We start from the raw sequence: 16,772 nt of genomic DNA, 5'->3' as shown, positions 1-16,772 counted from the left end.
ACAAGTGCCACTTGAAAACCACAATAGAGTAAGGGAAAGCAAAACCAAGCACTGAGATCAGAATTGGTGGGTATGTACAGTGTTTTGTTTCACGTGACATTCTTTGGCATTTACACGTCATGAGACATTGTTCTTTTTTTGGACGAAGAACACATCCCAGAAGTAATGTCATCTGAAGGAAATAACTAGTACAGGAGTGATTCAATGCAAAAGATTTTTATTTTTTTAAACACGGGATACAAAGAACTCGCAGTCTCGCAAGAGTGTTTGCCCACATAAGCTCAGCGGGATTACGTTTTGTTCACAGCAACACTGCACCAATGTAAAGTAGGCCCAAAACCTTGGCCGAAGGCCGCTGTGAATTTCAAGTGAGCGCTTTCTGCACTTGACTTGTCCCTTCCCGTCTCCCTTCTTCTTTTTCGCACGAGGGGATGTCGACACATATCTCAGGCCTTCTTTTTGGGTACCCAAGGGGGGAGGGGGAGGCTATATTTCTTATTTCTCATGTAGCGGGTCCGGCCCCACCCCCTGTCACCTAACAGCTCTATATAAAAGAGCCAGAGGACCCGATGATAAGAAGCCGTTCTCAAGACAAGCCTGGCCATGCAGTTTAAAGTCCTCATCTATGTGGTCTCGTTGCACCTCATAAACAACGGTGAGTATTGTGCCCTCGCACAGAGGCCGCTTTGTTGTTGCTTTTTTTTCGTGTGTGTGTGGCACTCTACTGGACTCTGTTGATGTGTTCAGGTTCAGGTGGCAACTCTTTTAGCATTATTTTTTTTCATTGGCTATAATTGTAATGATCAGGTTTCACTTGCAGTGAAAAGCCAGCATCACTATTGGATCGTTTTGGACGATTGATTGGGTTGGTCTTTGCAAATCACTGCATGTGCTCGATGCTTAATGTTGAACTGTCAGCCTCGAAACGGTTAAATGAGGAAAAAAATATCCATTACTGACATTTAATGGAGTGAATATCATACGAGTTTTATTAGTGTATTCAAACCATGTCTTGACTTCGATTCCACTCGTAGTATCAAAATGTGAGCTTCAAAATGTATTTCAAATAAATAAAAAATGTTTATAAAGGATAAATAACCTTTGCATAATGTTTAATGTTGTCTTCACGTGCTGCCGCACCCAACGTGTTTCCCATTGTGACCGATGCTATTCATTAGCCCGTTTTGCATTGTTTATAAGCATGAAGCTAAATGGATTGCATTACAGCACTGAACAGCTCGGAGAAAAAAAAAACCTATCTCTCGACATACCGTTGCACAAGGTAACGGCAGTGTACTATGTAGTTTATCATACTGATTGTTCTGATATGTCTTGACTGGAAAATAATTGGCCCCGCATCAGGAAATAAATTTGTTTCATGAGTCATCAAAAACTCACACCGATTGTTGCGTTAAATATTTGTCGGCAAGCACGGGCTTTTATGAAAACGTCATTCGTCAGCTGTCGCTTGTTATTGGCAAACAATTAGCTCCCGGGAGGTAGAAACTTTTCCATTGCAGGCTTTTATGTTTGTGGACAAGTATTTATTGTGCTGGTTACTAATTAAGCTCATCGCCGCCAAGAGTTGACTGAACGGCTTTTTATTCACTCAAGAATGAGCAAAGCCAGGATCAAAAGAAAGAACTTGGAAAATTGGGGTGTTTGACTAACACGCCCTCTTGAAATGTTTATTTGGGTTTTTGTTTTTTTTTGCATTCAGATCTTTTCCGCCTTATATTTACATATATTTGTCTTTGAACAGTGTCCTCTGCTGACATCCAAGCCGAAGCGAATACAAATGCCAGCCTCCCTTGCAACGTGACCCTGAAGTTGGACAAAGTGGATGAAGCGTTGATGGAAGTCAACTGGGTTTGGAATGGCTCAAGCGTGGCCTCGTTCAAGAACGCCACGGCGTGGATCGATGACAACTTCTTTTGGACCCCTGGCCGTTTCCTCAGAGGAGACTTTTCAGTGAGCGTCCTGCGTGTCGGCCTGAGCCTGCAGGGCGTGTATGAATGCACGGTCCGCTATAACTCCTCCAAGCTGCACTCAAGCACGGTTACGCTCAGCGTCTTTGGTATGTTGGTGGCATTTTTTTATTTGATAGATGACAAGAAAAGTGGTGAGGGACCATAATGAAGGAGTTGCAGGAATTGCTGGCGAGTAATGGCTGATTACAAAACAAATTAGTCATAACCAAGGTGCTAGTCACTGTGCGATGTTTTTGCCGACTCATCAAAATACAATAACACACATTTTTCCTGCCTCCTCTTTTGCAGCTCCCCCATCTGTGTCAGTGCCTCAACAGTGGCTGGCGTTGGGGGCAGAGGGCCAACTGGAATGCCACGCAGATGGCTTCTACCCTCCACCTATAACGTTCACCTGGACCAGAGACGGCCAAGTCATTCAGCCCGCCGAGCAGCTCGACGGAGAGAAGACCCTCGATGGCTTCTACAGAGCACTTGCCAACCTCACCTACTACCCGACTCGATGGGACCAGAACGCAACTTTCGGCTGCAAAGCGAGCCACAATGGCGTCGACCGAGAGATCCATTTTCTGCTCAACATCACTTGTGAGTGCATTCGAAATTTATTTCATTGGATTTCATATGAGGTCGTTTTTTTTTTTCTAATAAGACAGGGTGAGGCATAGGAAAAATGTTTAACAGTCTTTACTGTTTTATTTTACATAAGCCACAAATTCCGATTTGCACTCTTTACACAGAAGGTCAGACAAGATTGCTGTTATGTTTCCAGCCAGGTGTGAGTGTTTTTCTTGCTTTCTATTGTTGTTTTCGTTTTACACCTCTTACAGGTAAACGCTGCACGTGTGTATATTTTAAAATCCAGTATGGCCACTTTTGACCGCCTTGTCGTTGCCCCAACAGCTTTAAGCAGCCTCCAACTATTTGTTTGACAGTTGAAGTGTACCTCGAGTATTTAATTTCCTCTTTGTCTTTTAAATCCCCTCACTAATGACTTCATTGGTGCCCCCCCCCAGACTCCCCCACCGTAAGACTCTCAGCAGTCCCGTCGCCTTCCTCCAACAGTCCTCTAACCCTCTCCTGCAACGTGGAGAGCTTCTACCCGGAGGAGATGTCGGTCTCCTGGTTGCAAAACGGCACAGTCCTCCCCGATCCACCTGACACCGAGCAGAATCCGGATGGGACCTTCAGAACCACCCGCTACTTGACGCTGAGCCACGAGCAGCGGTGGAGGGGCGGGGAAGTGGAATGCGCCGTCAATCAGCCCGGAGTGATGAACCCGGCCCGGGCTGCAGCATACCTGGAAGAATTGGACCCTCAAGGTTGGATTTTGAGAGTCGTATGAATGTTCTCATGGTTCAGTATTGCAGTACTTTTGCATTGCCTGGAGATTTTCAAACAAAACATTGTTTATGCAGTCATACTGTACCTGCAAGTCATCATTACAAGAAGCGCTACTTCTATCTTAACTCATCTCACATCAGCACCGGACTGGTCTTATCATCAAAACATAGTTTTATCACTTGACAACTGAATCACTGGCAGAATGTTTCTATTGTTCTTCTTCTTTAGATAAGGAACCAGTGCTCACTAAATCGGCAAAGGCATCCGTGGCAATGATGTGTATCTCCTTGGTGCTTGTCTTCCTCTTGTGCTTTGGCTTTTCTTGGAGGCGAAGAGATGGTGAGGCAGGCCTCAATCACTGCCATGAACGGCTATAGATGTCAAAGATCGTGTCCAGGAAAAGTTTTCTAAACTGCCGTATGTCACTTCTCCCGTTTCGTCAATCAGAGAAGCAAAAGTCGCTTGCCGTGTCGGGCATCATCCTCCCCCCTCGCATCGTGGTGGGTCAAAAGGGCAGGGTGAGCGTGAGCATCGAAGGCAGGAGGGTGGAGCGGGTCCAGACCACCTGGTTCCTCAACGACACGCCGATCTCCGACACCTCCCTCACAGGTAGCAAAGTCACACCAGGAGGACTGAGAACAACATTCCTTGACCAACATGCTATATGCTTCTCGCTATCCACCTCCATCCTGCTAACAATGTCCAACAGTCGGGAGCTCCAGAGCAAACTTTAACTGCCTCTATAACCCCCTAACGACCATCCATCTGCCCTACGGCCTAACTCTCACTTCCCCAGCGCCGGAGAAAGGTCCTCTGCTGCCCTCTAGAGGAGAAACGGGTTACTACAAGTTGCATTCCCAAGGCCCGCTCTACTCAACAGCGAGTGGAGTCCAGCAGCTCGTCTCGTCCCTGACCTTCATCCCGCAGATCTCCATCCACAAGGGAGCCGTGTTTAAGTGTCAGGTGGCCTACGCGGGCAAAGACAAAATTGTGATGGAGAGAGTCTCAGAGAGGTTCACCGTTCTATGTAAGGAAAGTTTCTCAATGAGAGATGCAAATACAGCCCACTCCCGATATGTTCTTTTCTTTCAGCTGCACCAGAGGTTTCCGAAATCCAGCTGGCGGAAACACGAAACAATCCGGGTGAGTCAGATGTCAAACAAAATGGATTCATTGGAGCCAAGCGACTGACTGGAATTTGAAGGGGATTTTTCTTTTTCAGGAGTGGTCAGCGTGACCGTGCGAGCGTCCCACTTTCACCCGGACGTCATCACCTTTCGCTGGTTCTGCCAGGGGGGAGAACTGAGCCCGGTAGCTTCAAAGGCCTCAACCTCCCCTCGACCCAATTCCGAGGGCTTCTTTACGGCTTCCAGTCAGTGTAAACTGCCTCGAGCTGAGTTGGAGCAGGGAGGAACCAGAGTGTGGGTCAGTGTCCATCACATCGCCCTCAAGCAGCCGGTCACTCGGGAGACCAGAGGTCAGAGAGGCCACCCGGTGTTGAGTGTAAATACAAACAAACGCGTCCCAATTTATTTTGCGCAGGCTTCATCAAGCAGCCACGCGTTTCCGACATCTCGTCCGCCCCCTGGGCACCGGACCGGATGCTGACCCTGGGGTGCGAGATCACTGATTTCTACCCGCCCGACGTTACGGTCACGTGGCTGAAGGTGAGAGGGGGCGAGCGAGACGACAGCGAGGAGGAGGTGCTGGAGGCCTCGGAGATGTGGGGCCCCGTGGAGATTCAGCCCAGACTCTACAGGACCACGGCTACTTTGAGGACCGCCGACAACCGTGAGAAACGACAGCGAGGGGGAGGGATTAAATGCCGAGTCGAACACATTTCCCTACAAGAACCCGTTGAGAGGCTTTGGAGAAATGTTGACATTGGTGAGAAGGAATCACACGCTCTTTTCCTTTGTACTTTTATTTATTCAAGGAGGGCCGATGATGTTTCGATGACCAGCAATTCGACACAATACGGAGTGTAGACATTATAAGTAGAATTGCAAAACTAACCATTTCAAAAGGTACATTCCGATTATACGGAGCGGGAAAAGGTTATTCTATTTCATAGCAATTTTTTATTCTCAGGCTTACATTTTGGGAGATTCAGAGCCATGCGATTATAGCCTAGAAAAACGATAGTGGGCTTAAAATGTCTATTTGTCTATATGGGTCTCCTTGTGGCACACCTACACAGATTTTCAGAGTTTGATCAGGACGTCCCTCTCGATTGATTTGGGCATTTTGTGTCACACGCTCAGTTGCTCCCAGCATCCCTTCATCTATTTCGGTATGTTGGAGCAGCGAGGGAGTGGGCGTATTCTCTCTCCTGTTGAAAGGGGGTCACCCCAAGGTCAAGTTACTGTGGACGGCCGGCGGGACCACCCTCTCGCCGCTCGAGTCTAATGAGACGGAGGAGATAGGCGATGACGGGCAAAGGGAGCTGAAAAGCGTGTGCGCCCTCGAGAGGTCCGCACAAGCCCCCGGTCAAAGTGACAAACGAAGGAAAATAAGTAATTGTTCTTCCATCGATCCGAATACATATGTGCAGAGTTCATTCAGTACTGTGATACCTTGATGTTCCCATTCCAGAAACCAAAGCAGCTGTCACGTACCCGGACACCGACGGGATAGCGTACATCGACGAGAAAGCGGACGGGGAGAACAATAACAACGAGGAAAAATACGAAGAAACCAAGTCGTCAGATGGAGAGGAGGTCAGCGATGATGACGATGATGATGAAAGAGAGGAAGACTCCGGAGCGTTACACATCAACAGAGTTCATTTGACGGACGGGAGCAAGGGAGGCGAGAGAGCTCGGTTGAGAGTTATTGTGGAGCTCACACACCCTGCACTCAAAATTCCCGTTTACAGAAGCTGGACAGGTAAGACAACTCAGCAGAATCATTTTACAGCTTTATTATGTCACAATGGTTTTTTTTCCTCTCAATAAATAAAATAATAATTTCTTTTTTTCACATCATCCTGCCTTTCAGAGCCCAATGAGGAAATATCTTCCATGTGAATATCCTCACAGTTACAAAAAATATTTTCCTTTCCCACTTTTTACTAGGTAATAGTTTGTGTCCAGTTTTTGTATTTGTCATTGAGACAAATTTTACTTTCAGTAGTTTCGGTGTTTTATTTATTATGATGTTTCTTTCGGCTGCTTGATTATTTGTAAATGTTCTTATTTTTGTACAAATATATTTTACCAAATCCCACGATATGAATTACTATCAAATTCAGCAAATAAAATCTGACCTCAGTTTGGGGTGGAAATAAGTCGATTATTGGTTTTGTTGTGTTTGACAAAAAAATGGAAATTAGTTACCGTGCAGAACTGATACGGCCAATGAGCTACTTCCCGTATCAAATTAAACTTGATCTTAGCACATTACCGCTGCATATGGGAAGTTGTTCTAGTTCCTCTTACCCAAAGAATGGCTGTGCAATGGAGAAGGTTACACACAAGGTTTTCTCAAAACAAACTCACTGGTCATTACATTAGGTACGCCCTAGAAACAGCGCCTATTCTTTATATCTTTTGTAAATCTACATCTTATATATTCTATATATTTATTCTCAACAGTGCCTATTATTCCTACAAATTTAGTGCACTTAATCCCATTTTTTTAAACCTAGATTAAAATGTTTTTTTTTTTACTTTTAACGGGCCATATGAAATGCCTTTGAAGGGTTGCTCTGGACCGCAAGCCTTGAGTTTGATACCAATACATTAGCCAATTAAAATACCTATGACGTCTTTGATATAAATACGCGTTTTTTTAATTCACTTTTAAATGGTTCATTCTTGCATTAAAAAAAAATTGTGATTGGCGATTAATGGAGAATACACTTCAATAATAGTCAGCTGTGATTAATTATGCGCCTCATTGACCGGAAGAGTTTTTATTATGAGGAACCCGTGCTGAGGGGAACAAACATTTTGTCGCCGCTTGCAAACCTCTGGCCAGGCAGGAGAATATTTGTGCTTTTATTACGACTCACTGGAACAAGAAAAAAAAAGTTTCAATTCGGTTGCAAAGTGTCATTTTAGGCGATGGATGCAGCCAGAGTCGAGGGGACGCTGTGGAATGTTGTGGTGAGTGCTACGATGATTTGTTTATTTGCATTACTTTCGGGTTGGATGAAAGCCTTTTTATTGTTGATGCAAGGTTTTTTTTTCTATTACTCTAACATAAAGAAATAATAAACGCTGGAAGAACGAGAAAATAAAAGCAAAACAAAAAAATATATATTTTAGGACTTTTGAGGCATTACCTTCATAAAAAATAAAGTGTGATAAATGATGCAAAGAATATCGCAAGCTTACGTATGTGCACACATAAAACTTTCTTTTAATCTTAATACAACGTTCATTATTGATTTTTAAACCTTAATTTTTCAACCTTAGTTTATAGTCAAGTCCGCCGTTTTTTTCTTCGAACCACTTCCGACGCAACTTCCGCCATAAATAGAAGTACTAAAATAAAATTGGTATTTACCTAGATAGTAAAACGCTTGCGACTGTCAGTTACACTCTACGTACTTTGATTTGCTTACTTGGAGCTTCGTTTTGAGTACCCTTGTCTCTTTTTGCGTGTGCGCGTTTCATTTGTGCGTCACAGTGGTTAGCGCAGCTGCTGAGCGTCATCCTTGCATCCGTGTGTGCAGAAAAGCAAACTTTTTTTTTTTTTTCTACCGCTTTGCCGTATTTGTCACATCATTGTCATTTTTTTCTCTGCAAATGTCCAATATATGCGACAAACACTTGTCGGTTCTGAACTACCGGACCGTTTCCGCAAAGCCAAAGGTGAGCTCTTTAACAGAGAAGCAATTATGTCATTATGACGTCACTGTAAGACCAGCAAACTAGAGAAATCTCAATTGTCCCCAAAAAATTTGAGTAACTTTTGTGTTTCTGAGATTAAAAATATAAAATGTTGAATAGTCATTTGAAAGAGCTTAGGCACCGAGAGTAATTGACCGCTCTAAAAGATTATATTTATGCGCACTCTTACATTACCATTACAAATAAATTGCTTTGTTACCTATAATTTGATTGATTGATTGATTGATTGATTTTTATTATTATTGTTTTTGTTTTTTTTCGATTTTTTAAAATAAGACTGCATCCGGTATCATGATGAATAAGCAGGAAATGAATAAGGTCATTCATTTGTTTTTTCTTTGTGCCTGTTTGTCAGTACTATCTAGTTGGAGCTGTCAGCAGATTCCTTAGGCCAGAACCTTCTAACATTAATAATGATCCAGTCCAAGAATCCAAAAGTGATGATCAAAATGATTCCGGTGGCGTCCGTGAGGATCAATCTGACAAGGGGGCGTGTCAGTTGAATACATCGCTGCCTCCTTGGGCCGGTACGGAAGATCAGCTCAAGATTGAACCAAAGCTTGAAGGATATGAGAAGGAGGAGAATAACTTACCAGAAACCAAAATTCCAGACGTCAACAAAGAAGATATCAAAATTCATACGAGCGAGATGAACACAGTTGACCTAAAACACACCAGCAACGGAGAGTCGGACACAATGATGGCTGAATCGGAGCAAGGGAGGAAAGTAGAGGCGGACGACCATTGCATGGCAGAAGTAGAGGTCAAGGCGTCACAGGAAATTGGCAAAGCCTTTAAAAATCCGCCCTTAAGTGTCTGTGAGCCAGCGTGCGAGGAGCAGCCTCCTGAACACAACAATGAGGCTTCTCCAGATGGAAATAAAACACAAGGATTCCTGGAAGCGGAGGAAACGCAGACCCGGCGACAATTACGAGAAGAGGCGGAGAGCCTTGGAAACGCCACACTCCCGGAGCAGAAATCGAATGCACTCGAAGACGACATGGGACATCATCAGGCTGAGATTGAAGGAGTTGATCTGGAACGAACTCTGCGCTTGTGCCATGCATCCGGAGGTGACAATGAGACCAGAAAGGAAACTGCGGGATTCCCTCATGAAAAACTCCACGCGGACCAAGTCATCCTCGATACCGCATCATCGGACGAGAGCTTTGACTCTGAACAAGACGAGCTATCAAACGACTCTATGGACAGGCGGAACGACACGGAAAGCTTCTCGGTTATATCTTCGCCCGAGTTGGGCTTCTCTGATTACTCCTTTGGCGAGTCGGCTTGTACCTGGGAAGCGGCTAAAGCCCTCGAGCGGGCCGACAACGGACACGTTCGTAAGTCGAATGCGTCGGAAATCCGAAAGATGGATTCCGAGGAGGAACTGTTGACGAAGATTTGCCAATCATCGGACAAAGTGGAAAAGCCCGAAGGTGAAGCTGAGGTACGATTCTTGCAAAAATGACCCAGTAACATTTGAATGAGTAAATAATATTTTAATAAAGTAAACACAAATATTCTTAATTGCAGGTGGGCAGCTTTGCGTTGAACTTTGCCCCTCAGAGGTCAAGAATCGCCGCGAAAAATCCTCGCGCAAGGCCACCGAAAGATCGCCGCTCCCTTCTTCTGAGACCCTCTGTGGATCCTGAAACCGCGCCACCGCCGCCGGAAATCCCCAAAACCAAAATCCCCGCCGGTGTTCATGTGTCGGGAGGCTCGGGATTCGGACTCAAGCTGCCCGGTCGGTTTCTTCTCATCACAAAACCGACTCGTCATCACAGTCGGTATAAACAATGTCACTTTTTTTTTTTCCTTAGGGTTCGGTTCAGGCTTTCCTGTTGTCAAAAAGTTAACAAAGATGGTAAGTGGGTTATTGTTTGACACTTCCTCAGTTAATGCTTACTACCAACAGGAAGTGGAGCTCAAACCAGCGCCAGAGACCGATGCCACCAAACGAGCCGAGGTGCCGCACAAACCAAAATGGATGCCACCGAGACAAGCAGGGTGAATGCAAAACTTTTTTTTTTCCACGCAAAGCTTAAAAGCAGCATGTTTTGTTTATGTTTCATGTTGTGTTTTAGATTTGGAAATCCATTCATATCAGAGCTCAAGACCAAATTGAAGAAAGCCACCAAAAACTGAGATGAACTGTACTTTTTCTTTTGTGAATACTGTATTTGGATATATTATGAAATATTTTGTGTAAAAATGAATTTTGTATTAAACTTAAGTCTAAAGCAACAGTTTTGTGTGCTCCTCTTGCTACTTTTTGGGGGCAAAATTTTACATGTCGGCGAATAACGAAATAACCATCAAAATGTAAATGTAACAAAAGGCGAAGCTAACGTTACCCACTGTGGCATCACCCTCGCTGTGTCATTCTCTCAATGATCTTAACTTTGATCTTATTGAGTAATAGGTCAATATCCGTGCTTAGAAGGTCTTTTAAAACTAGAGGGGTTTCATTTTTTTTTTAATAAAGTTGTTGTTGCTATGGTGATTGTAGTGCAAGTTGATGATGTCACAAAGAGGACAAAAGGGATGAAAGACACTAGCAGGTGGGTTGGTTCAGCATGTGCTAGCAGAGTCTTTTAGAATCAGCTCATTAACAGCTGAGCTTGTCTGGGTACGTATGAAAAAAATTATGTCTAAATTACTTAGCAAAAAAAACCCAAAACAGCTACACTCCAAAAATTGAATCATGGCATTGTCTATTTGTATTTGCATCTATTTTCTTTAAATCGGTATGGATTCAACATTTTTAAAGTCGCCATTCATCTGACAAGCTGTAGCTTGACCAAGATTGTCAAAATTGATGAAACTGCCTTCCATTAGTTTGCTGCCCGCAGGCTTCTTCCAATGGTCCAATGGATCGAGATGATCTCTCAGACCAGCTGGTCAGTTTTTACGATCAGGACATGATGGGTGACACGCCCAGCTTCTCGCCATCCCCCAATCTTCCTTCGCTCCGTGACCCACCAGCAGAAAGCATCTACACGGAGCTTCGGACTGTCGAAGGCGAGGTGGATGGCTCCGGTGTTTGGTTCCCTCTTGGAAGGATGCTGGAGGTTCCCGCTCCGATGATGACCGTGACTCCCAATTTGGAGCCGATGTGCTGTCCTGGTTTGATGCTGCCTTGTTGCCAGGGCCTGGTGGGATCAAATGTTAATATACTTGATAGCTCTGAAAAATGAGAACAAAATTAAGCATGTTATTTATGTTCTTCCCTAGTCGCTCCCCTATGAATGGCATGAAAGTCCCTTTGATCAACTGGTAAGCCATGTCAACATGGGCTTATAATAAAATGAAATTCTAGTCTGTATTCTCAAGTCTACATTTTTTTTTTTTACTCCAGGAGGAAGAGCCAGCAATGATGACACAACCTGTGGGTTTGACTACAATCGGACATGCGTATGTGAACGTGTTGAAATGTTTGCATCGTTTGTTTATTGTGTTGGTTATTAACCTATATTCGCCTTTAATCAAAATAGGAGCAAGAATATGGCACTAAGAAGTCCATTTCCCTGTGTCGCTGCCCCACTAAAGTCCCCTAAAGCGCTGTAAGTCTACTTTTCAGTGTATTTGGCGCCGTCCCGTGGCAATATTTGCTCATTACAGAAAGACTGAAAAAAAACAACCCGATGAAAATGATTCCGATTAAAACTAAGATGTTGCATTTCATTCAGATCTCATAGCATGATTGAAATGTTCTGTTCTAGAGGGGACCGTGAAGACCGACAGGATAAAAAAAGTGAAAAGTACGTCAAGAAGCCCCTAAACGCCTTCATGCTATTCCGGCAGGAGCAGAGGCCCAAGGTTGTCGCCCTGCTCAACATTCGAAACAGCGCCGATGTCAACAAAGTGGTTGGACAGATGGTGAGTGCGCCATATCAGCTCCTAAAATCATCGTCGTGCTACCACGATGGATGATTTCACGTACGTTTGCAGTGGAAGTCGCTGACAAAAAAACAGCAGAGGAAATACTATGAGCTCGCCGATGCTGCCAAATTAATCCACACACAGCAGCATCCCGATTGGTCCTGCACTGAAAACTATGTAAGTCTACATGATGTCAATCGGGACGCTCCTGAGAACCAGTCCTGGGGAAATTTGGAAATGTTTGTCTGTGTTCCAGGGAAAGAAGCGGAAGAGGCAAAGGGTCAAAATTAAAGACGACGGCCAAGGTAAGATCAGGGCCCTATTACTTTTACAAACTCCTGATATCCCCCATAATCACATCTTGGACTGCCTAGTAACTTTGTGAATTGATGGTGAATTACTCTGTTGCCCTCTTGTGGGCAATGTCTTCAAGTACATGCTTAAACTATAAATATAGTAGTATCCCTGGGTGTTTGTAATGCTGTGTGTAGCGCTGTGCAATAAATCAAAATCCATCAACTACGTTCGATGAGAAAAAAGAAAGGCCACACTGCAAGTGAATCCGCATTAAAAAAAATATATATATATCTGCAGAGGACACGTTCCAGGCCGTACGCCCAGACGCAGCAAGCAACGAGACTCATGCAATAAAGCAGGACAGCCATCATATGGCGACCAATCCACAGTTGAGAGTGATGCTGGAGGTGATGCTTTAACCCAAGCGCTTCTGGTGTTGTTTATTTTGTTTCTTCAACATTCAATAAAACACATTTGAAATGTTGTTGTTGGCGTTGGAAACTAACCGCACAAATCACAAGTATCAAGAACAATACAGAAAATATCAATTTGATAAAATACATATGGGTTTAGGGTTATATGCAGCTTCCCCGCCAAGGCGAGTAGGAGCGCTGTAGGCAAACTGTTCACACGAATAAGAAGCTCGCGCTGTGATTGGTTGATGCAACCATTTAAATCTCGAGCGGTTTATATAAACTCGTGCAAATTTCTAGCTAGTATTTTACGTTTGCGCCTTTTGTGGTGCTTTTTGGTCCTTTGCGGATCGCCTGGGAAGCGTAAGTTGTGACGGATACTCTTACTATTGTCAACAAACATTTGAAGGCTTCTGTCTTTTAGCAATTGATAACGATTGAAACAGCACCCGTTTCGATAATTATGTCTGCCACTTTGTTATTGTTGATATTATTTTAATGGGTGTTCCAGGTTATTTGCATGACATTGCATTCAATGGTTGTTTTCCTACACTCGTTTAAATTTCGAATGGCGTTGGTTAACTCAACTCTCTTGCAGAAGTTGCAAACTATTTGAACTGCGGATCTATTGTTTTGTTTTTGCAAAATGACTAAGCAAATTCCATCAGACATGCTGACGGAAAATACATTGTGATGGGGGGAAAAAAAACTATCAAGCATGACATTTTTCGTCCACAGGCTGAAGCTATTTGAAGAGAAGTATCTGCTGTTAGACCATTCCTGTCAGGAATAATCTAAGCGTTATACTTTGCCAACAGCAAGGAATTTGGCTGACTGGAATGGCTGATTTGACAACGGAGTGTTCATCTTTTGCCGAAAATCCAGAAACGGATGAAATGCGACTAAGCGATTCCCTGAGGATAACTGCACCAGCTCAAAAAATGTATTTGGATGAGGAATTGTTCCCAGATATCACTCTGGTTGAACTCACACCAGATGATGACACACATAACAGTACAGAAGATTTATTTCAATTTAATAGCGCGCCAATATCGCCTCTGGCTGCAACGACACCGTTCAGAACTCCTGGTAGGCTAATAGAAGTTGCTCACAACAACTCTAAATTGATTCCCTCTCTGCTCCCGAGCACGGATGTAAAAGCAAATGGTAGCCAAACCCCCAACTCTGATGTTAAAGCTTCGTTTTGGTTGCGTGACGAATGCTTGCCGGACATGACTGATTATTCGTTTGATTCCATGATGCAGCAAAGTATGAATTTTAGTATGAACATAACTGCTTCTGACATGGAGAGACTTAACTGTGCACTGAAGGCAGCCACTGAATCCAATTTAGAACATGTAGTGACTTTAACTCGTGATGAGTTGCCGAACAAAACCTCCCCTTTAACTGCATCTCCAATAAGCTTCCCTCGAAACAAAGGACATGTTATGTCAACATCCACTAATAAAGATTCCACCTTGGGGAGTGGACCTCCAAAACAGGACGGCCTGCCCACAACCAGTATGACGAGTGCTGAGAGCACGATAACCCAGTCGAGAGAAACCAGCCTTTATGACGGCCGCCACAACACCTTCGAAGCGGCTCCTCTTTCTCGGGCCAACGGAACAATGTCCGAAAGTTGTTCTAGTGGCAGTCACCGCAACATCTTGGAAACGAAATCTCGTCCTCTGGCCAATGAAACAATCATTTTGTCAGACAGCAGTCCCAGTGACCTTCAGCGTGATACTTCCGATGCTAACTGTCCCGCGCCGGCTGTTGACACGGAATCAGAAAGCGGCTCTCGTGAGCGTCACAACGTCACCTTTGAGGCGAGCCTTCTCTCTCAGTCCAAAATGACATTAGAAAAAGGATCCATTAACAATCCCCACAACACCTTTGACGCTGATCCTAAATCCAACCGAACAATTCGACTGGAAAACATCTCTAGCGACCGTCAGTACATCACCTTTGACCCTAACCTTCTCTCTCCGTCCAACATCACATCAGAAGAGGGCTCCATCAACAATCCCCGTGACACCTTCGATGTGGCCAACGGAACAATGTCCAAAAGCAGTTCTAGTGGCAGTCACCACAATATTTTGGAAGCTAAATCTCACCCTCTGACCAATGAAACAATAATTTTGTCAGACGGCAGTCCCGGTGACCTTCGGCATGAGACTGCCGATGTTAACCGTCCCGCACCGGCTGTTGACACGGAATCAGAAAGCGGCTCTCGTGAGCGTCACCGCAGCACCTTTGACCTTAGCCTTCTCTCTCAGTCTAACATCACATCAGAAAAAGATTCCGTCAACAATCCCCACAGCAAATTTGACACTGATCCTAAAGCCAACCGAACAATTCAACTGGAAAACATCTCTAGCGACCGTCATTTTCACACTTCAACTCCGTTGTCTTGTAAAATGGATGTCTTCAACATGAGTGTTGATCTGAGCAAATTTCTGGTAACGGAGGAAAAACCAGATGGGGATACGGCCAGTAAGCCGGAAGTCCGGGAAACACCCGTCGTCATCTCATCCGACGTCTGCTGTCCAAAGATATTACAAGCTCAACCAGCCACTAAATCGCTGCTGCCTTGCTTGAAAACTTCCTCGCAGCTGCCCAAGTTCAAGCCATTGCTTCAGAAGCGAGGCAAAATGGTGGCATCTGGACTCCCCGTCAAACAGAGTTTGCCTTCTCACACGGTTAAGGAGGTAAATCAATACAAGTGGAACTAAAGATGGTGTTGGATGCCATTCAGGTATGACTTTTTTTTTTTTTGGTCATCCTTTTAAGAGTTCAGCGGTGCCTCGCGCAACCTCCTCTTCACATCCAACACCAACGCTGAGGCCAAAAACCGGAGCGGAGAAAACTCAAATAGCCAGAAAGCCACCAAGCATCCCGAAAGGGCTGCCAGCTCCCCGGACGCAATTGACAAGAAGCAGCATGCTGACTTCAACTACTGGTAGGGGGGGGGGGGATGATATGATCCACACACATCATCAAAAACTATTATTCACAATAAGTAATACATTGAAATAATATACTATTTCTTCCTTCTTAGCATCTAATCCTGCAGTTACCCTTCCCCAAACCAGGAAGCGTGACATTAGCAGAGAGGCACAATTGACGCAGATGAAGAAGATAAAGACGGGTAAAATAAATAAATAAAAGACTGACTGCTCCATTTGACATGTTCAAATATCCCACAAGTTCATGTGATTTCTTCTTCAGATACTGCGGTGTCCTCAGCGGCTGGAGAGGCTCTCAGCAAAAGCAAAAACATAAAACCACCTGTGAAGCATCAGATAAGTCAGTCAGGTAGGTGAAAAAGGTGGCAGTACAAAGTTTCAGGAATGTTCAAAGTGGCAAATATTTTGTACTTCTTTGTTACAGGTTGTCAAACGTGTATTGTGCTTAAGGCTGAAAATCAGCGACTGAAAGAGGGTACGACCGCGTCTCTCTGGAAATATCATCAAATGTTGTGGTACAATAATATTCTGCTCATCCCCTTAACAATATCTTGTTTTATTGCAGAATTGCAAAAGTACAAGAGAGAAGACAAGTAAAACACCTTTTAAATCACCTGGCCTGCACTTTACGTTTTGTTTTATTTTTTTTAAATTATGCTTGATAAAAGTTCTAACTGTGTGTACTGTATTATGCCGTTTTATTTTTTTTTTAATTATGCTGAATAAAAGTTCTAACTGTGGCATTGTATTACTTGCTGAGGTCAATTCTTTGATGAATATCAGTGTACTTGATTGTCCTTTACCCCATTCTAAGAATAAGATGATTACAGTATGTTAGATTACGTCATATAAAAATATACGTAACAATTCTGAAAGTTGTTTTCAAGCAACACTCTTACACGATAAATATTATATGGACCGAAGGATTATATCACGGGAAAAGTTATGTTGAGGTTAGACAAAGTGATTTAAAACTGCACTGATTTGCTTTGGCCAGTAAGCGGCGCTGTACTGCATAGA

At 43.9% G+C, this 16,772-nt stretch overlaps 4 protein-coding genes across 7 annotated transcripts; all 4 read left to right on the top strand.

Annotated features, from left to right (window-relative positions):
* Nucleotides 1-568: 568 nt before the first annotated feature.
* Nucleotides 569-6,577, top strand: LOC147039830 (uncharacterized). Its single transcript, XM_085903187.1, has 13 exons — nucleotides 569-655; nucleotides 1,763-2,077; nucleotides 2,280-2,573; nucleotides 3,002-3,307; nucleotides 3,558-3,668; nucleotides 3,777-3,938; nucleotides 4,126-4,356; nucleotides 4,422-4,472; nucleotides 4,552-4,806; nucleotides 4,872-5,216; nucleotides 5,594-5,845; nucleotides 5,925-6,218; nucleotides 6,330-6,577. The coding sequence occupies exons 1-13, from the start codon at nucleotides 604-606 to the stop codon at nucleotides 6,356-6,358; spliced, it is 2,697 nt and encodes an 898-aa protein (XP_085759313.1). The 5' UTR covers nucleotides 569-603; the 3' UTR covers nucleotides 6,359-6,577.
* A 560-nt stretch (nucleotides 6,578-7,137) lies between these two features.
* On the top strand, nucleotides 7,138-10,435 carry LOC147039829 (uncharacterized). 2 transcript variants are annotated; one of them, XM_085903195.1, is made up of 6 exons: nucleotides 7,140-7,438; nucleotides 8,544-9,638; nucleotides 9,725-9,935; nucleotides 10,012-10,055; nucleotides 10,107-10,198; nucleotides 10,276-10,435. In XM_085903195.1, exons 1-6 carry the CDS (start codon nucleotides 7,397-7,399, stop codon nucleotides 10,334-10,336), a joined length of 1,545 nt encoding a protein of 514 aa, XP_085759321.1. In that variant the 5' UTR covers nucleotides 7,140-7,396; the 3' UTR covers nucleotides 10,337-10,435. The 2 variants fall into 2 exon arrangements, with proteins under 2 accessions (XP_085759320.1, XP_085759321.1); XM_085903194.1 differs by having other exon boundaries at nucleotides 7,138-7,438; nucleotides 10,012-10,198.
* A 304-nt stretch (nucleotides 10,436-10,739) lies between these two features.
* Nucleotides 10,740-12,854, top strand: LOC147039828 (uncharacterized). 2 transcript variants are annotated; one of them, XM_085903216.1, is made up of 9 exons: nucleotides 10,740-10,820; nucleotides 11,030-11,346; nucleotides 11,426-11,467; nucleotides 11,550-11,605; nucleotides 11,686-11,754; nucleotides 11,914-12,070; nucleotides 12,143-12,250; nucleotides 12,330-12,378; nucleotides 12,668-12,854. In XM_085903216.1, exons 2-9 carry the CDS (start codon nucleotides 11,062-11,064, stop codon nucleotides 12,787-12,789), a joined length of 888 nt encoding a protein of 295 aa, XP_085759342.1. In that variant the 5' UTR covers nucleotides 10,740-10,820; nucleotides 11,030-11,061; the 3' UTR covers nucleotides 12,790-12,854. The 2 variants fall into 2 exon arrangements, with proteins under 2 accessions (XP_085759342.1, XP_085759341.1); XM_085903215.1 differs by having other exon boundaries at nucleotides 10,794-11,346.
* A 178-nt stretch (nucleotides 12,855-13,032) lies between these two features.
* Nucleotides 13,033-16,492, top strand: LOC147039827 (uncharacterized). Of its 2 annotated transcripts, none has more exons than XM_085903189.1 (7): nucleotides 13,033-13,146; nucleotides 13,602-15,494; nucleotides 15,577-15,745; nucleotides 15,845-15,934; nucleotides 16,015-16,101; nucleotides 16,177-16,227; nucleotides 16,318-16,492. In XM_085903189.1, exons 2-7 carry the CDS (start codon nucleotides 13,623-13,625, stop codon nucleotides 16,347-16,349), a joined length of 2,301 nt encoding a protein of 766 aa, XP_085759315.1. In that variant the 5' UTR covers nucleotides 13,033-13,146; nucleotides 13,602-13,622; the 3' UTR covers nucleotides 16,350-16,492. The 2 variants fall into 2 exon arrangements, with proteins under 2 accessions (XP_085759315.1, XP_085759314.1); XM_085903188.1 differs by having other exon boundaries at nucleotides 13,522-15,494.
* Nucleotides 16,493-16,772: the final 280 nt, after the last annotated feature.

The sequence above is a fragment of the Syngnathus leptorhynchus genome, chromosome 22, assembly GCF_054491065.1.
Source record: "Syngnathus leptorhynchus isolate UIUO chromosome 22, UIUO_Slep, whole genome shotgun sequence".
NCBI lineage: Eukaryota > Metazoa > Chordata > Actinopteri > Syngnathiformes > Syngnathidae > Syngnathus > Syngnathus leptorhynchus.
The sequence above is the reverse complement of the archived record's forward strand: the minus strand, read 5'-3'. Positions and strand labels throughout refer to the sequence as shown.